At 47.5% G+C, this 19,312-nt stretch overlaps 1 protein-coding gene across 4 annotated transcripts in view; it reads right to left on the bottom strand.

Moving 5' to 3' along the window:
* Positions 1-19,312, bottom strand: part of LOC139441672 (E3 ubiquitin-protein ligase HECTD1-like) — a 74,567-nt gene that overhangs the window by 10,128 nt on the left and 45,127 nt on the right. For 2 of the 4 annotated variants that reach the window (XM_071222474.1, XM_071222475.1), the window contains 15 exons: positions 19,011-19,109; positions 16,300-16,463; positions 14,944-15,120; positions 13,079-13,266; positions 12,593-12,730; positions 11,781-12,285; positions 10,922-11,268; positions 9,010-9,160; positions 8,426-8,514; positions 5,878-6,008; positions 2,967-3,024; positions 2,318-2,483; positions 1,272-1,354; positions 727-854; positions 163-361 (listed from right to left, as the gene is read on the bottom strand). In XM_071222474.1, the coding sequence (XP_071078575.1) occupies positions 163-361; positions 727-854; positions 1,272-1,354; positions 2,318-2,483; positions 2,967-3,024; positions 5,878-6,008; positions 8,426-8,514; positions 9,010-9,160; positions 10,922-11,268; positions 11,781-12,285; positions 12,593-12,730; positions 13,079-13,266; positions 14,944-15,120; positions 16,300-16,463; positions 19,011-19,109 (2,623 nt within the window). The remainder of the gene's footprint in view (positions 1-162; positions 362-726; positions 855-1,271; positions 1,355-2,317; positions 2,484-2,966; positions 3,025-5,877; positions 6,009-8,425; positions 8,515-9,009; positions 9,161-10,921; positions 11,269-11,780; positions 12,286-12,592; positions 12,731-13,078; positions 13,267-14,943; positions 15,121-16,299; positions 16,464-19,010; positions 19,110-19,312) is intronic. The other 2 variants (XM_071222476.1, XM_071222477.1) reach the window with 1 other exon arrangement.

Genomic DNA, 19,312 nt, shown 5'->3' with positions numbered 1-19,312 from the left:
AAGATACCATGCCACACTTAACATGAATACCCCATGTGTTTTTATGTGTTGCTTCAGTGATTGAGAGCCAGATTAAAAAATTGAAACTGATTTATCTTTTAGTCATTGATTGGCTGGGATCCTTACACAGTAGATGAATGTATGGAGTGGTTGTTTTCCTACCTCGAGCACGGCCTTCCTCTGGCCATGGTGTTTCATGACCTGCATCGCCCACTCCAGGAGCTGCACCCCACGCGGAACCTTGATCCTCTCATGCTTCAACCTCCCCACACGGAACTCATGGCCGTCGTCTCGGCGGGGCAGAGGGCCACGGTTCCGCTCTATACTGGCGTCACGTTTGTTCTGCAGCCACACGATTGCTCTGGAAAACAACAAGTTGACAAGGAGTAGGCTAGTTAGTAGCTTCATCGTTCTGATCTGTCAATAATTACATCTCAACCAGTGACTTAGAACATAAGAAAAGATCAGGGCCTGATGACATGGAAGCAGCCAAGTCACAGAGTCTGACCCCCTCCAACTGAGTCATCTCTAATGACAGCATTGGGTGCTGAGGATGTGTTCTATCTCAGGCCCCCTGGGTCACGTTGACATCATCAACTTACTGAGTAAACGCCGGAGCAGATGATGAGCAGGTATCAGTGCCAGACACAGCCTAGTGTCTCCACACATGAACCCTTCTTGAACTATGTGTAGTGGAGAACTAATGAACACACTAAGTGAAGTTACCTGGAGGTGCCGAATGCTGTACAGGTGAAGTACAGCTGCCGCGTCTCGAAGGGGAACAGCATGGGGCACCAGCGTGTGAGATGCTCACACCACTCCGGCAACGCATGACTTGCTAGCACCAGGGGATCCTGCACACAGACAAATGTAGCTGAATGCTGGGTAGTCACACAGACACTTTACTTGTAATCTATCAAATTTTGTTTGTTTGTTTGTTTGTTTCTAGTTTAATTCCACATTTAGCAATATTCCAGCTAAATGACGGCAGTCTATAAATAATCTGGACCAGACAATCCATTGATCGACATCATGATCATTGATCTATGCAATTGGGATACGATGAAATGCATCAACCAAGCCAGCAAGCCTGACCACCTGATCACTTTAGTTGCACAGTTGCCATTTACAGCAAGCATGGGTTGCTGAAGACCTATTATACCCGGATCTTCACGGGTCAAGGAGTAAATAAACTCATTGAAAACCTCCCAGGGTTATCAATTTAATCATTACACGTGACTTCTGGTGATTTGAAAGATACCAACACTCACCTGAATTTGTTGCACAACCTTGTTAGTGATCTTCTTGCTGATGAACTCATCAGCTGGAATGTTTAACTGAACCTCGCTGTTGTCTGTGAGAACAAAAGTAACACTCAGTATATACACCATTCTGTTTCCAACATATATGTCAGATACAACATCGGATTCTCTTTCATGGGAGTGGCCTGCTCCATGGTGATACAGACTACGTGAACTCACCATTCCTCTTACTGGGCGTGGCCTGCTCCATGGTGATACAGACTACGTGAACTCACCATTCCTCTTACTGGGCGTGGCCTGCTCCATGGTGATACAGACTACGTGGACTTACCATTCCTCTTACTGGGCGTGGCCCGCTCCATGGTGATAAAGACTACGTGGACTCATCATTCCTCTTACCGGGCGTGGCCCGCTCCATGGTGATACAGACTTCGGGGACTTACCATTCCTCTTACTGGGCGTGGCCTGCTCCATGGTGATACAGACTACGTGGACTTACCATTCCTCTTACAGGGCGTGGCCCGCTCCATGGTGATACAGACTACGTGGACTTACCATTCCTCTTACTGGGCGTGGTCTCTCCATGGTGATACAGACTACGTGGACTCACCATTCCTCTTACTGGGCGTGGCCCGCACCATGGTGATACAGACTACGTGGACTTACCATTCCTCTTACTGGGCGTGGTCTGCTCCATGGTGATACAGACTACGTGGACTTATCATTCCTCTTACTGGGTGTGGTCTCTCCATGGTGATACAGACTACGTGAACTTACCATTCCTCTTACTGGGCGTGGTCTCTCCATGGTGATACAGACTACGTGGACTTACCATTCCTCTTACTGGGCGTGGTCTCTCCATGGTGATACAGACTACGTGGACTTACCATTCCTCTTACTGGGCGTGGCCTGCTCCATGGTGATACAGACTACGTGAACTTACCATTCCTCTTACTGGGCGTGGCCTGCTCCATGGTGATACAGACTACGTGGACTTACCATTCCTCTTACTGGGCGTGGCCTGCTCCATGGTGATACAGACTACGTGGACTCACCATTCCTCTTACTGGGCGTGGCCTGCTCCATGGTGATGGCAAACATCCGCTGCAGCAGGTTGAGGACGTGGTCGACGGTGCAGCTGGTGATGTCGCCGGCGCGAGGCAGGTCCCAGTCAAGCAGACTCTGCCGCAGAACCCCGAACTTGTCCACCGGGGAGGACGTCTGAAACAAGGGCCGGCCGGCCTGCATGTTAGGAGTGGGAAAAAGCAGGGCACAACATACAAGTAATTGTTTTTAGTGTTTCTTCACATTAATAACGTTGTGTTGGATGAAATATTAATTTAATCTTCTGACACAAATAAAGGCCCTTGTTGAAAAAATGAGTAAAATCTAAATATTTTCACATTTCAATACTTACCCTGCTTTTTTACCTTAATGCACTTTAGACAAAGTAATGCACGATAAGTAAAAACATTTAGTAAAATCGGCAGTATCTGCAAAATCAGTATCCTACATTATTACGTCTAACTTGCACTAAGGTTGTAATGCAGGATAAGTTAAAAAATTGTACAAAGTAGGTCAGACAAAAAGCAAGCAAGATATCAGCAGTCTGTCTGTCTGTGACATGTTGGTGGTGTTACTTTCCAGGATGTGTAGCCATGGTAACAAGACAGGGACACACCAGCGCCAGCAGGACTTGCTCACCTTGCTGCCCTTGTCCGAGTCCTTCTCCTCCTCCTCCTTCAACTCCTTGTAGATGATCCTGTAGGGACAAAGTGTTGCAGGGTCAGAGGGGGCAGGAACCAAATCAGCTTACAATGATACAGATCACCCTATTTACAATGGTACTGATCCCTGCACGGAATCAAGTTTCTCACATGCTGTGCAGGAAGTTAGGTGTATACCCTGACAGATGCTTTGGGTTGTTTGTTTGTTTGTTGTTAATCACCACCTTCAGCAATAATGTACCTATTTGACAGCTCTAAGTCTGCAGACAAGCTGTTATAAATCCAGGCTGTCTGAGCCTACTGACATGGTTATTAAGCAAGTCCCAGTACATGCTCCAGTTACGCCAAGCCTAGGTTGCTGGGGACAGTTCTAACCCTGTAAGAAGCTTCTATCATGCAGTGTTTGACGTACGTTTATGTGCTTCTATCATGCAGGGTGGTGACGTACTTGTATGTGCTTCTATCATGCAGTGTGGTGACATACGTGTATGTGCTTCTATCATGCAGTGTGGTGACATACTTGTATGTGCTTCTATCATGCAGTGTGGTGACGTACGTGTATGTGCTTCTATCATGCAGTGTGGTGACGTACTTGTATGTGTTTCTATCATGCAGTGTGGTGACGTACGTGTATGTGCTTCTATCATGCAGTGTGGTGACATACATGTATGTGCTTCTAACATGCAGTGTGGTGACGTACGTTTATGTGCTTCTATCATGCAGGGTGGTGACGTACTTGTATGTGCTTCTATCATGCAGTGTGGTGACGTACGTGTATGTGCTTCTATCATGCAGTGTGGTGACGTACTTGTATGTGCTTCTATCATGCAGTGTGGTGACATACGTGTATGTGCTTCTATCATGCAGGGTGGTGACGTACGTGTATGTGCTTCTATCATGCAGGGTGGTGACGTACGTGTATGTGCTTCTATCATGCAGTGTGGTGACGTACGTGTATGTGCTTCTATCATGCAGTGTGGTGACGTACGTGTATGTGCTTCTATCATGCAGTGTGGTGACGTACGTGTATGTGCTTCTATCATGCAGGGTGGTGACGTACTTGTATGTGCTTCTATCATGCAGTGTGGTGACATACTTGTATGTGCTTCTATCATGCAGGGTGGTGACGTACGTGTATGTGCTTCTATCATGCAGGGTGGTGACGTACGTGTATGTGCTTCTATCATGCAGTGTGGTGACATACATGTATGTGCTTCTATCATGCAGTGTGGTGACGTACGTGTATGTGCTTCTATCATGCAGTGTGGTGACGTACGTGTATGTGCTTCTATCATGCAGTGTTTGACGTACGTGTATGTGCTTCTATCATGCAGTGTGGTGACGTACATGTATGTGCTTCTATCATGCAGTGTTTGACGTACGTGTATGTGCTTCTATCATGCAGTGTGGTGACGTACTTATATGTGCTTCTATCATGCAGTGTGGTGACGTACTTGTATGTGCTTCTATCATGCTGTGTGGTGACGTACGTGTATGTGCTTCTATCATGCAGTGTGGTGACGTACTTGTATGTGCTTCTATCATGCAGTGTTTGACATACGTGTATGTGCTTCTATCATGCAGTGTGGTGACGTACATGTATGTGCTTCTATCATGCAGTGTTTGACGTACGTGTATGTGCTTCTATCATGCAGTGTGGTGACGTACTTGTATGTGCTTCTATCATGCAGTGTGGTGACGTACTTGTATGTGCTTCTATCATGCTGTGTGGTGACGTACTTGTATGTGCTTCTATCATGCAGTGTGGTGACGTACGTGTATGTGCTTCTATCATGCAGTGTTTGACGTACGTGTATGTGCTTCTATCATGCAGTGTGGTGACGTACTTGTATGTGCTTCTATCATGCAGTGTGGTGACGTACGTGTATGTGCTTCTATCATGCAGTGTGGTGACGTACTTGTATGTGCTTCTATCATGCAGTGTGGTGACGTACGTGTATGTGCTTCTATCATGCAGTGTGGTGACGTACTTGTATGTGCTTCTATCATGCAGTGTGGTGACGTACGTGTATGTGCTTCTATCATGCAGTGTGGTGACGTACTATATGTGCTTCTATCATGCAGTGTTTGACGTACGTGTATGTGCTTCTATCATGCAGTGTTTGACGTACGTGTATGTGCTTCTATCATGCAGGGTGGTGACGTACGTGTATGTGCTTCTATCATGCAGGGTGTTGACATACTTGTATGTGCTTCTATCATGCAGGGTGGTGACATACTTGTATGTGCTTCTATCATGCAGGGTGGTGACGAACGTGTATGTGCTTCTATCATGCAGTGTGGTGACGTACTTGTATGTGCTTCTATCATGCAGTGTGGTGACATACGTGTATGTGCTTCTATCATGCAGGGTGGTGACGTACGTGTATGTGCTTCTATCATGCAGGGTGGTGACATACGTGTATGTGCTTCTATCATGCAGGGTGGTGACATACATGTATGTGCTTCTATCATGCAGTGTGGTGACGTACGTGTATGTGCTTCTATCATGCAGGGTGGTGACATACTTGTATGTGCTTCTATCATGCAGTGTGGTGACGAACGTGTATGTGCTTCTATCATGCAGGGTGGTGACGTACGTGTATGTGCTTCTATCATGCAGGGTGGTGACATACTTGTATGTGCTTCTATCATGCAGTGTGGTGACGTACGTGTATGTGCTTCTATCATGCAGGGTGGTGACATACTTGTATGTGCTTCTATCATGCAGTGTGGTGACGTACGTGTATGTGCTTCTATCATGCAGGGTGGTGACGTACGTGTATGTGCTTCTATCATGCAGTGTGGTGACATACTTGTATGTGCTTCTATCATGCAGGGTGGTGACATACGTGTATGTGCTTCTATCATGCAGGGTGGTGACGTACGTGTATGTGGGTTCCCAGATCCTCTTCAGCCGCTCGTTGCGTCCGGCGTGGGAGCCGAGTGTCAGGAGGTGTTGTACGTACTTGAAGACGCACGATCCTGCATCCGCCAGCAGGAACTCCTCGTCATTCATCTGGGAAGCCAACGTCAACATTGATACATTCATTTAGGAAGCCAACGTCAACATTGATACATTCATTTAGGAAGCCAACGTCAACACTGATACAACAAGCAAGAAATACTCATATCCCCCGCCAATATGACATGTAGGGTGTGTGCAATGCATTAGCTCCTGTGAACTATGTTCACTGGGCCTTTTTGTAAATGGCCTAATTGCAGCACTAAAAAAAATTATCACTGGTGTTGTTTTGCCATCTGCAGTTAATGAGAGAATATGTAACTGTATTTGTGATGAGTAAGGATGAGACATATGGACAAACAACCTCTGTATTACAATTAGGATCGATGGTTTCGGTGTAGGTTCTAACACTGTCATCAAGCAAGTGAAGTACACAGTATGGCTGACAAGAATATATACAGGATAGGAGGCAGTATATATACAGTTGAGTAGGTTAAAGATGCAGTTACACTGTTGTATTTGTAATGAGTTGTGTTTCTGCATGAAGTTAGTCAGTGAATGCAACAACTGTGTCCATGACACTTTTGGAGGAACATACACGAAAGCAATGCAGAACTTACCAACAAGAAAGGAAATGTATTCAATACTGTGAGATGATATTATGTGCCAACGAGGACAACCGCCATTTTCGGTCTAAGTCAAAGTCGTTGCCATGGAAAGTCAAAGACGTTGCCATGGAAACTCGAAAAATGATTCTTTTTTTAAAATCCCAAACTATCAAAAGGCACCAGTTCACCACTAGACCTATCTATGTGACACCACTAGCAGCTTGACAAGGATGGGAATAGAACTCAGGACACCATTAGCAGCTTGACAGAGATGCTGATAGAACTCAGGACACCACTTGCAGCTTGACAAGGATGGGAGTAGAACTCAGGACACCTCTAGCAGCTTGACAAGGATGGGAATAGAACTCAGGACACCATTAGCAGCTTGACAGAGATGGGGATAGAACTCAGGACACCACTTGCAGCTTGACAAGGATGGGAGTAGAACTCAGGACACCTCTAGCAGCTTGACAAGGATCGGAATAGAACTCAGGACACCATTAGCAGCTTGACAGAGATGCTGATAGAACTCAGTACACCACTAGCAGCTTGACAAGGATGGGAATAGAACTCAGGACACCACTTGCAGCTTGACAGAGATGGGAATAAACTCAGGACACCACTTGCAGCTTGACAGAGATGGGAATAGAACTCAGGACACCACTAGCAGCTTGACAGAGATGCTGATAGAACTCAGGACACCACTTGCAGCTTGACAAGGATGGGAGTAGAACTCAGGACACCACTTGCAGCTTGACAAGGATGGGAATACAACTCAGGACACCATTAGCAGCTTGACAGAGATGGGGATAGAACTCAGGACACCACTTGCAGCTTGACAGAGATGCTGATAGAACTCAGGACACCGCTAGCAGCTTGACAAGGATGGGAATAGAACTCAGGACACCACTTGCAGCTTGACAGAGATGGGAATAAACTTAGGACACCACTAGCAGCTTGACAAGGATGGGGATAGAACTCAGGACACCACTTGCAGCTTGACAAGGATGGGAGTAGAACTCAGCACACCTCTAGCAGCTTGACAAGGATGGGAACAGAACTCAGGACACCATTAGCAGCTTGACAGAGATGCTGATAGAACTCAGGACACCACTAGCAGCTTGACAAGGATGGGAATAGAACTCAGGACACCACTTGCAGCTTGACAGAGATGGGAATAAACTTAGGACACCACTTGCAGCTTGACAGGGATGGGAATAGAACTCAGGACACCACTAGCAGCTTGACAGAGATGCTGATCCAACTCAGGACACCACTTGCAGCTTGACAAGGATGGGAGTAGAACTCAGGACACCACTAGCCGCTTGACAAGGATGGGAATAGAACTCAGGACACCATTAGCAGCTTGACAGAGATGGGGATAGAACTCAGGACACCACTTGCAGCTTGACAAGGATGGGAGTAGAACTCAGGACACCTCTAGCAGCTTGACAAGGATGGGAATAGAACTCAGGACACCATTAGCAGCTTGACAAGGATGGGAATAGAACTCAGGACACCATTAGCAGCTTGACAGAGATGCCGATAGAACTCAGGACACCACTAGCAGCTTGACAAGGATGGGAATAGAACTCAGGACACCACTAGCAGCTTGACAGAGATGGGGATAGAACTCAGGACACCACTAGCAGCTTGACAGAGATGGGGATAGAACTGGGAGGACACCACTAGCAGCTTGACAGAGATGCAGATAGAACTGGGAGGACATGCAGAACTGAAGACAAGTTAGAGTCTGAAGGAAATGTATAATACAAAAGTTTAAGGCAGACCAAACAGCCGAGTAACATGAGCGGTGCCAGGTGACAGGTCCTACAGTCCTACAGTCCTCCTTTCCACACTTACCCCAGGCAGACAGGGCGCTCGGAGAGCCAGCACTAGTCGGGGCTGAGCCACCATCTCCCTCTGTTCCCCAGCTCCGTTATCTGCAGCACCTGCAGGCACAACAACATCATCAGATACACCTGCAGGCACAACAACATCATCAGCTACACCTGCACATACAAGAGCATGTCCCATGCTATTACAGGTCATTGTCAAATCATTACCTGACATGCATGGACCTGATACGGATGCATAATTTACTTGGCAAGTTGAATAGCCTGAAAAGTCTTGTAGCAAGAACAACAGACCTCAGTGTTATATACAGGGTCTGTGTTGTCTATCTATTGTAACTGACTGAGGGCTATAGGGCCTCTGTAGTCTACCCCTGATATTGAGGATTATAGGGCCTTTGTAGTCTACCCCTGATATTGAGGATTATAGGGCCTTTGTAGTCTACCCCTGATATTGAGGATTATAGGGCCTTTGTAGTCTACCCCTGATATTGAGGACAAGAGGGCCTGTGCTGTCTTCCCCTTATACTGGACTGTGGGCTGGAGGGAGACTGCACTCAGCGGAAACACAGGGTATCCCATGATGCAACTCACCTGGAGCAGGGATCTCAAAGTCCTGAGTTTGGTTGACGTTGGTCCGCCCTGGGCGGGGATCAAATGCCGGAATCAGAGCGGAGAACTGACGCTTGAGAACAAACTCATCATCCCAAGTCCGTCTATCACGGGTGTCCAGCTCATCTTCCTCCTGAAACAACACACCTCACATGTGTTACCCAGTGACACACCTCACACGTGTGACCCAGTGACACACCTCACACGTGACCCAGTGACACACCTCACACGTGACCCAGTGACACACCTCACACATGTGACCCAGTGACACACCTCACACGTGTGACCCAGTGACACACCTCACACGTGTGACCCAGTGACACACCTCACACGTGACCCAGTGACACACCTCACACATGTGACCCAGTGACACACCTCACGGGTGTAACCCAGTGACACACCTCACAGGTGTAACCCAGTGACACCTCACACGTGACCCAGTGACACACCTCACACATGTGACCCAGTGACACACCTCACAGGTGTAACCCAGTGACACACCTCACACGTGACCCAGTGACACCTCACACATGTGGCCTAGTGACACACCTCACATGTGACACAGTGACACCTCACAAATGTGTCCTAGTGACACACCTCACTCGTGTGGCCCAGTGACACATCTCACACGTGACCCAGTGACACACCTCACAAGTGTGGCCCAACTGACACACCTCACACGTAATCCCAGTGACACACCTCACAAGTGTGGCCCAACTGACACACCTCACACGTAATCCCAGTGACACACCTCACACGTGACCCAGTGACACCTCACATGTGACCCAGTGACACCTCACATGTGACCCAGTGACACCTCACATGTGACACACCTCACACGTGTGACCCAGTGACACCTCACATGTGACACACCTCACACGTGTGACCCAGTGACACACCTCACACGTGACCCAGTGACACCTCACAAATGTGTCCTAGTGACACACCTCACACGTGTGGCCAAGTTGACACATCTCACACGTGACCCAGTGACACACCTCACAAGTGTGGCCCAATGGACACACCTCACAGGTGTGGCCCAACTGACACACCTCACACATGAGGCCTAGTGACACACCTCACAGGTGTGACCCAGTGACACCTCACATGTGACACACCTCACACGTGTGACCCAGTGACACTCACACGTGTGACCCAGTGACACACCTCACATGTGACACACCTCACACATGTGACCCCGTGACACACCTCACATGTGACACACCTCACACGTGTAACCCAGTGGCACACCTCACACATGTGACTCAGTGACACACCTCACATGTGGCCCAGTGACACACCTCACACATGTGACCCAGTTACACACCTCACACGTTTGACCCAATGACACACCTCACACGTGTAGCCCAGTGACACACCTCACATGTGTGACTCAGTGACCCACCTCACACGTGTGACCCAGTGACACACCTCACACGTTTTTGTTGTTTAACGCTGTACTAAGCAATATTCCAGCTATATGACTGTGGTTTCTAAGTGGATATCCACGTTAAACTGCGGCATGGTATCTCAGTGGATATCCACGTTAAACTGCGGCATGGTATCTCAGTGGGTAAACACAATAAAACCAACATTAGTCCAGATTAGTAAAAGCATCGAAATACAGCCACAGCCACAGCCACAGCCACAGCCACAGCCACACCCATACCCATAAGCCCGTCACAATATAAGTGCAATAATTTTGAACACAACATTCAACCTCATTTCACCTCACTGGGGACATTAAAGTCTCAAAATCTTCAAAGACATATTGAGGTACTGGAGTTCAGATTTCAGATTTCCTCCTCAAGAAATAATGTTGACATAATCAGTCTGCCCAGTATCATTCAAATTATTCATTATTCCAATAAACAAGTACTCAATTTAGTGTGACCTTATTATGAGGAGGAGGAGGAGGAGCAGAAGTGGAGCGGTTCGCTGGACATACCAGGACATCATCATAGTCCTCGTCATCTTCATTCTCGTCCTCATTCTCATCGTCGTCATCGTCCGGTTCCGGCAGCTCTTCGTCATCCTCCAGTTCTGCCAGGAGCGTGGTTGCCCGGCAACTGTCCAGGAACTCGTTGTCACTCTCGCTGGAGGTGGACGTGAGGCTGCGTGTGAGGGCCTGGCTCAGTGACGTCACATTGGCCATGGTCTGGGTGGTGGTCAGTGTGTTGGACGTCTGACCCGCAGAGGACGTGAGGCTGGGGTAGCTCTGGGCCGCACTGAGGAGATTGCCTAGGTCAACAGCAGAGTGATAGGACAGATACATTCTCCTGATCTCACAGCGTACAACAGCAGAAGGTAGAGTGAGTGAGTGAGTGAGTGAGGTTTTACACTGTTTCCAGCAATAAGTCCCAGCTAGTCACAGAATGGACAAACAAAGCGTAATTAGGAATTCAACAAGAATCTAGGAGCCAAAGCCTTAACTATTGGTCCCACCTAAACAAATTGTACTTCCTGTTTGCTTAAATCATGTTACCTCTTTAATTGTGTTATTTTCACATTGTGATAGAAAAACTATATATGTTACGTTTCATGACTTGAAATAAAACAGTATAAAAGCATTACGTTTCAAAACTAAGATTACCCCTATAGTTATCAAACAGAATGCTTGTAAACTATGTGCTAATGGACTGGAGCTAATAGACTCTTTGGATGGAACATCCAGGGAATTCCAGATGAAACAGACGAGATAATGATTTTCTCATTTAGTGCAGCAGCACCTACAACATAAGAGCTTCACTTACTGGGAGAGTTGGACAGTGCAAGTCGGACCAGACTACTAGCGTTGGCATTGCGGACGATGTTGCTGCCGCTGCCTCCAGAGAGATTGCGGCGCGCTGCGGCAGCAAAAGTGTCGAGGAGGCTGGCAGTCTGCTCCATGCTGGTGGGGAGATTGGGGACGCTGACGCTCATCAGGTTGGTCGGGGAGCTGCGTGTCTGGGAGTCCGCCTTCTTGGCCGCCTCGTTCTTCGCCTGCTTTTCCCGGTTGGCGTTGGAAAGGTGGTGGACCTCCTTCACTCCACCCACGGCGCCCCGCACCGGCTCCTGGGCCACGTCCATCTCGCACGCCGTGTCCATCAAACCACACTCGCTGCTGCCCGCCATGTCCTCGCTGCCTCGGTGCACCACCACCACGGGGTCATTTGTCAGAGTTCTATCAGAGGACTCATCGGCCTGGTCCACTGTCACCATGACGATAGCATCCGAGCTGGCTCGATTCACCATACTCTCAGCAACATTCTCAGCGGCCTGCAAGGACAACAAGGACAACAACCCTGAGTGTCTTGTACCAAGGATCCAAGGGAATAGTAGAATCAGAATGTGGGTTGGTACATGTTATCACTATAAGAGCTGGTAAATGTTTTAGTTCAAGTGTATCCCTGCAACACTCAAATATCTCCTACCTTCGAATGTCACACTATTGCCTATTCTTAATACTAGCAATACTGGGAAAATACTAATCATTACTATCTCACAACTTAACAATGCCTAACAAGTAGTGAATGTCTTAGCTACACAATGGCAACTTCTCTTGGATGTAGTGAAGGGCCCTCACCTCCCTCACAGCCTTCATACTGGCCGTCAGATTCTCCGCAGAGGACGCCTGCTCTGTGCTTGCCACGGACGCCTTCGCCTCCGACACCTCGCTCAGACTCGGGGTCGAGCTACTCTTCCTGCTGGTCAGCACACTCACCTGGGAATAAGACCAGCGGGGCTACAATAGGACATTATCACAAAACAACACACTCACCTTTACATCATATGTAACAAAAATACTGCCTGTCAGAACATAATTGTTGACTAATTGTATTTATCATATTTTGACAAAAAGTGGGTGTTGAAAGAACCCTTAAGATCAGCTTCAGATTGTTATCCTAGGTCAATATTGATGGTCAGATAGACTATATTGAAGGTCCTCAGATATTTCTACCAGTTCTTTCAAGCAAGTGTAACAGATTATTAAATGCAGATCTCCTTGATAGAAGCAGATCAAGCCTAGGACATTACCGGTGACCCTGTAGCCATGAAGTGTTGACCTCACCTTGACCTTGTCAGACACAGATGACCCAACTGTTCTGTTCTTGGCCATGCCTGTCGCAGTCTGCTCTGTCTTGGTGAACCGCAACTTGTCGGGGTCATGTGATGGAGCAAGGGCAAGGTCAAATTTCCCCTCGGCTCCCATCCTGTAGGAGTTGGAGCCACCAGCATCCCATGTAACATCCACCCAGCCTGCAGCAGACAACACCATCTACATCACCACCAACTTCCACAACCGTGACACCTCTTACATCACCACCATCTTCCACAACGGTGACACCTCCTACATCTACACCAACTTCTACAACGGTGACACCTCCTACGTCTACACCAACTTCCACAACGGTGACACCTCCTACATCTACACCAACTTCCACAACGGTGATACCTCCTACATCTACACCAACTTCCACAACAGTGACACCTCCTACATCACCACCAACTTCCATACCAGTGACATCACCATCTACATCAGCACCAACTTCAACAACAGGGACACGTTCTACATCACCACCAATTTCCATACCAGTGACACGTCCTACACCTCAATCACCACCAACGTCCACGCCGGTGACACCGCCTACACACACATCACCACCTACTTCCATGCCGGTGACACTGCCTACACACACATCACCACCTACTTCCACGCCGGTGACACCGCCTACACACACATCACCACCTACTTCCATGCCGGTGACACCGCCTACACACACATCACCACCTACTTCCACGCCGGTGACACCGCCTACACATACATCACCAGCTACTTCCATGCCGGTGACACCGCCTACACACACATCACCACCTACTTCCACGCCGGTGACACCACCTACACATACATCACCAGCTACTTCCACATAGGGACACCTCCTACACACACATCACCACCTACTTCCACGCTGGTGACACCCCCTACACACACATCACCACCTACTTCCACGCCGGTGACACCCCTACACACACATCACCACCTACTTCCACGCCGGTGACACCCCTACACACACATCACCACCTACTTCCACGCCGGTGACACCACCTACACACACATCACCACCTACTTCCACGCCGGTGACACCCCCTACACACACATCACCACCTACTTCCACGCCGGTGACACCGCCTACACACACATCACCACCTACTTCCACGCCGGTGACACCGCCTACACACACATCACCACCTACTTCCACGCCGGTGACACCACCTACACACACATCACCAGCTACTTCCACGCCGGTGACACCGCCTACACACACATCACCACCTACTTCCACGCCGGTGACACCACCTACACACACATCACCAGCTACTTCCACGCCGGTGACACCCCCTACACACACATCACCAGCTACTTCCACGCCGGTGACACCCCCTACACACATATCACCACCTACTTCCACGCCGGTGACACCGCCTACACACACATCACCACCTACTTCCACGCCGGTGACACCACCTACACACACTTCACCACCTACTTCCACGCCGGTGACACCACCTACACAAAACATCACCAGCTACTTCCACATAGGGACACCTCCTACACACAATGTCTGCCTGAGCAGATGTTCAGAGGAGTGAGTGAGTTGGGTTAAGGTAGCTTTTAACAGTGTTTATGTCAACTCCCAGAATGACTGCTTGGTGTGGGAGGAATGTCAACAGTGACACCAGTCACAGGAATGTCCTGGTGCAGCCAACTGGGACGCCTCTAACTACAAGCCATCAGCAGTAGCTCCCCCACCCTGGTCCATCACTTAAGATGAACATCACCATGACGACCACCCAAACATGGTTCAGCAGATGAGACCAGGGTCCGCCAGTGAGACAGACAAGCAGTAGAGATGAACCGACGGTCAGGCTCCTCACCATTATGTAGCTCCCCCGTGACCAGCCCCTCCCCTGGGGGACTGCCGTCCTGGTCCCGCCACTTCCAGTCCATCCCTCGCACCACCCTCGCACCCGGCATCATCTGCTTCAGCACGTGGGTCCGCAGGATCCGCCGCTGCCGTCGCAGGTTTGCCTCTGCTTCGCGGGCTGCCTTGCCTGAAACATGTTTTGTTTGTTTAATTTGTTTGTTGTTTAACACCACACTCAGCAATATACCAACTATATGAAGGTGGGCTGTAGATAATCGAGTCTGGACCAGACAATCCAGTGATTGACATGAGCATTGATCCATGCAATTGGGATATGATCACATGTATCAACCAAGTCAGCGAGTCTGACCACTCATTCCTGTTAGTCACCTCTTACGATACGCATAGTCACCTTTTATGGCAAGCAAGGGTTGCTGAAGACCTATTCTACCCCAGATCTTCACAGATGTACCTGAAACATGTATAGTACTGTGACAGGTGAATATTCTTCAGTGTCCAGCATCAAGCTGGGTCCTGGAATGCTTGAAGTTTGTTCCATTAGTATTTGTGTCTAGGGATCCCCTGAATGTATAACCTTATACAAAAGGGTTATCTCCCTTTGGAAAATCTTGGTTAGAAATGGTCATCTTTGTCATAAGAGGTGACTGACAGGATTGGGTGGTTAGACTCTCCGACCTTGTTGGTGTAGATTGATGCTCATGATATTATTACCGCCATCGAACAGCTGGAATATTGAGGAGTTGGGCATTTAGACGAAGAAGTGTTGTGACAAGGACATCCAGTGGAACACTGGTATTCCAGTCCGGGCATCTTCCCGAAGCGAGAGACTTAACTGACTATAAAAGTCCAGTTTCCATCCGTGCCAAACTAGGCTGGTGTTATGGAATTACAGTTTGGCTGGACTAAAGAGTTTTATCACAATACAGATCTTGATTATCGATCAGATCATCTTGACTAGGCGCCACCATTTTGTTTGAAACAAATGAAAGTGATACGAGAGGTGGAATCTGATTGGACCATAGGAGATCGAGCCCAGGAATTCCAGGCTAGTTCGGCAAGGGTGGAAACTGGACTTTTAAATAAGTTAACTCCCTTGCCTCAGAATATGGTGTTCAAGGTACTGACAGCACCTTACACCAAACAAGTACAACCAGGAATTCTCTGCGAGAAAAGGAAACATTTTATGTAATCTTATCCCTCACCACCAAATATGAGTTAATGTGTGCAAGTCTGTACTTTTCTACTAACACAACCTTAAGGATCTTGTCAAAACTGGGAGGTTATGAACCAATACTATTTTGATAGAGCTGTGTAGACAACTACCTATATCATCACAGACACCTACCTATATCATCACAGACACCGGTGACAGTTCCGTAGATCTCGAAGCCTGACAGGGAGAGGTAGTGAGTCTGGCCACTAGCGTTCTTCCCGGTCTGGTGTAGACGCACGTGACGCCAGCCCTGCTTCTCATCCTTGGGAGCCTCGACCGGCCACGACGCTGTCGACCTGCACAGGAACATTTCTATAGAAACAAACTCGCCCGCTTCACCGTCAGATTGACACCGACAGGCTGAAACACCATCGTCTGAATGACACCACCAAGAGGTTGACAAGAGGCATGATACAGGCCATATACAACCCTCCATACATCATACAGGCCACATACAGCCCTCCATACATCATACAGGCCACATACAGTCCTCCATACATCATACAGGCCACATACAGCCCTCCATACATCATACAGGCATACACAGCCCTCCATACATCATACAGGCCACATACAGCCCTCCATTCATCATACAGGCCACATACAGCCCTCCATACATCATACAGGCCCAGGGGTCCGGAAAATTTAAAATCCCAATCGGACATTTACATTTATGCCACGCCCCCTTCAAACAGTGTGTTTTAGTACTTTTTACACACAAATTACAAGTTGTTACGTATTCATAATATGATGAATTATGAATTGTTTCAATTTAAATTGTTTAATTCACCGGACAATTAATAACAAATAATATCATTTTAGATATATATGGAAAACATACGTTTGTTTCTGTTATAATAACGATCTGTCAACGTTGTGAACGGTCTAATTAATATTCATGAGTCTGCTCAAGTGTACGCGTTCTAACATTTGGATCGAGACTATTATCCCATATTTGGTTATCACGTGACCTTATGGGAAAGTTTGTTTTTTTAAACTAAAGATTATTTAAAAACAAGACAGATAATATAATCATAAATCCTAAACTATCGTTGATAGCAATAGTTATTTGAATACTTTTTTATCTGTACTTAATTATTGACCATAAAAAAAATTTGATATCGATCGTCACAGAAAGCAAAATGGCGGTCAATCAAGATTCAATATACGACTAGCTACTGAAAACAATAAAATCTGCAAATCCTCGTTGTATGTCAACCAAGTGAAAGTCGTTAGCCACGACTTACAAAATGATCACTCAGACTTTGAGGGTTTGGCAGATCCACTCGACTGATCTGCATCGGTCGACTGGCTGTCGTCACGCTTTCGCTTCGTAGCATTGTGAGGATAATGAGGTACATCGATGATGCAAGGTATTTATGTACAGTTGTAAACACACTTTACTCAAATTAACAAGATGTTCTCAGTAATAGATCCTCGATTAATCAGTGTCAACTCAGTTTATTGCCTATCACAGTGATTGACCGATTGGACTATCATTCTAGGTACGATGTATTTACAGCAATCAAAACAAACAAAGCTTGTCAGTGTAGATAATCTTCTTTGTGTTACAACTGCAGACAGAAATTGCTCAGTCCTAACTGTTGATCATGTCCGGTCAAAATTTAAGAATGTCCGGACAGAAAAATTTAAATGTCCGGTAAGCAATATTTTAAACCGGACATTTGAGATTCCCAATCGGACATGTCCGGCGCATATGACGGTTTCCGGACCCCTGTACAGGCCACATACAGCCCTCCATACATCATACAGGCCACATACAGCCCTCCATACATCATACAGGCATACACAGCCCTCCATACATCATACAGGCCACATACAGCCCTCCATACATCATACAGGCCACATACAGCCCTCCATTCATCATACAGGCCACATACAGCCAGCCCTCCATACATCATACAGGCCACATACAGCCAGCCCTCCATACATCATACAGGCCACATACAGCCCTCCATACATCATACAGGCCACATACAGCCCTCCATTCATCATACAGGCCACATACAGCCCTCCATACATCATACAGGCCACATACAGCCAGCCCTCTATACATCATACAGGCCACATACAGCCAGCCCTCTATACATCATACAGGCCACACACAGCCCTCCATACATCATACAGGCCACATACAGCCCTCCATTCATCATACAGGCCACATACAGCCCTCCATACATCATACAGGCCACATACAGCCCTCCATTCATCATACAGGCATACACAGCCCTCCATACATCATACAGGCCACATACAGCCCTCCATACATCATGCAGCCCACATACAGCCCTCCATTCATCATACAGGCCACATACAGCCCTCCATACATCATACAGGCTACATACAGCCCTCCATACATAATACAGGCCACATACAGCCCTCAATTCATCATACAGGCCACATACAGCCCTCCATACATCATACACGCCACATACAGCCAGCCCTCCATTCATCATACAGGCCACATAAAGCCCTCCATTCATCATACAGGCCACATACAGCCCTCCATACATAATGGCAAAAACATCAAAATGATTGCTTGTGTATAACACTACAATGCTTTTTCATCACTGTGGAACTTTTCACCTTTCACTCACAGAATCACCAGGGGGCAGAGATCGACAAGTGAACAATGTCAACGTTACAAGGAGCCTTTGGGCCATGAACAACTTCATTTCTGACTAATACCGGGCTGTTATCTGAAAGAGGGTCAGAGGTTACACAGGTCCCCATGGTTTTAACATCGATCCAAAGCTCTAGACATGCTTCTCTGATACAATGCCTTCATTCAACAAATGATTATCTTCAACTCGTGTACTGACCCTGGTTCATTGAGTGAGCAGTCGTCGGTGTGGTGGTAGAGTGTCTGCCAGGTGATTCCATCCTTCGACATCTGGTAGTTCCAGTTGCGCAGTGCCGATCTGTAAAGTTAATGATATCATGGTCAGACCAACTCCCTTCAACACTGATATTTGGCAAGAATATTCAATGACACAAATACTTGCCATTTGACTATATTTAACTGTTCACATTCTCACTGAACCAGAGCATCATCTCCTCTAAAGACGAAGACACAGCAGACAGCAGCACCACCGGGATATCACCCTCACACTAGCAAAAATCT

The sequence above is a fragment of the Haliotis cracherodii genome, unplaced genomic scaffold (genome assembly GCF_022045235.1).
Source record: "Haliotis cracherodii isolate W230 unplaced genomic scaffold, xgHalCrac1.p SCAF_42, whole genome shotgun sequence".
Lineage (NCBI taxonomy): Eukaryota > Metazoa > Mollusca > Gastropoda > Lepetellida > Haliotidae > Haliotis > Haliotis cracherodii.
This window is presented reverse-complemented; position numbering and strand designations above follow the sequence as displayed.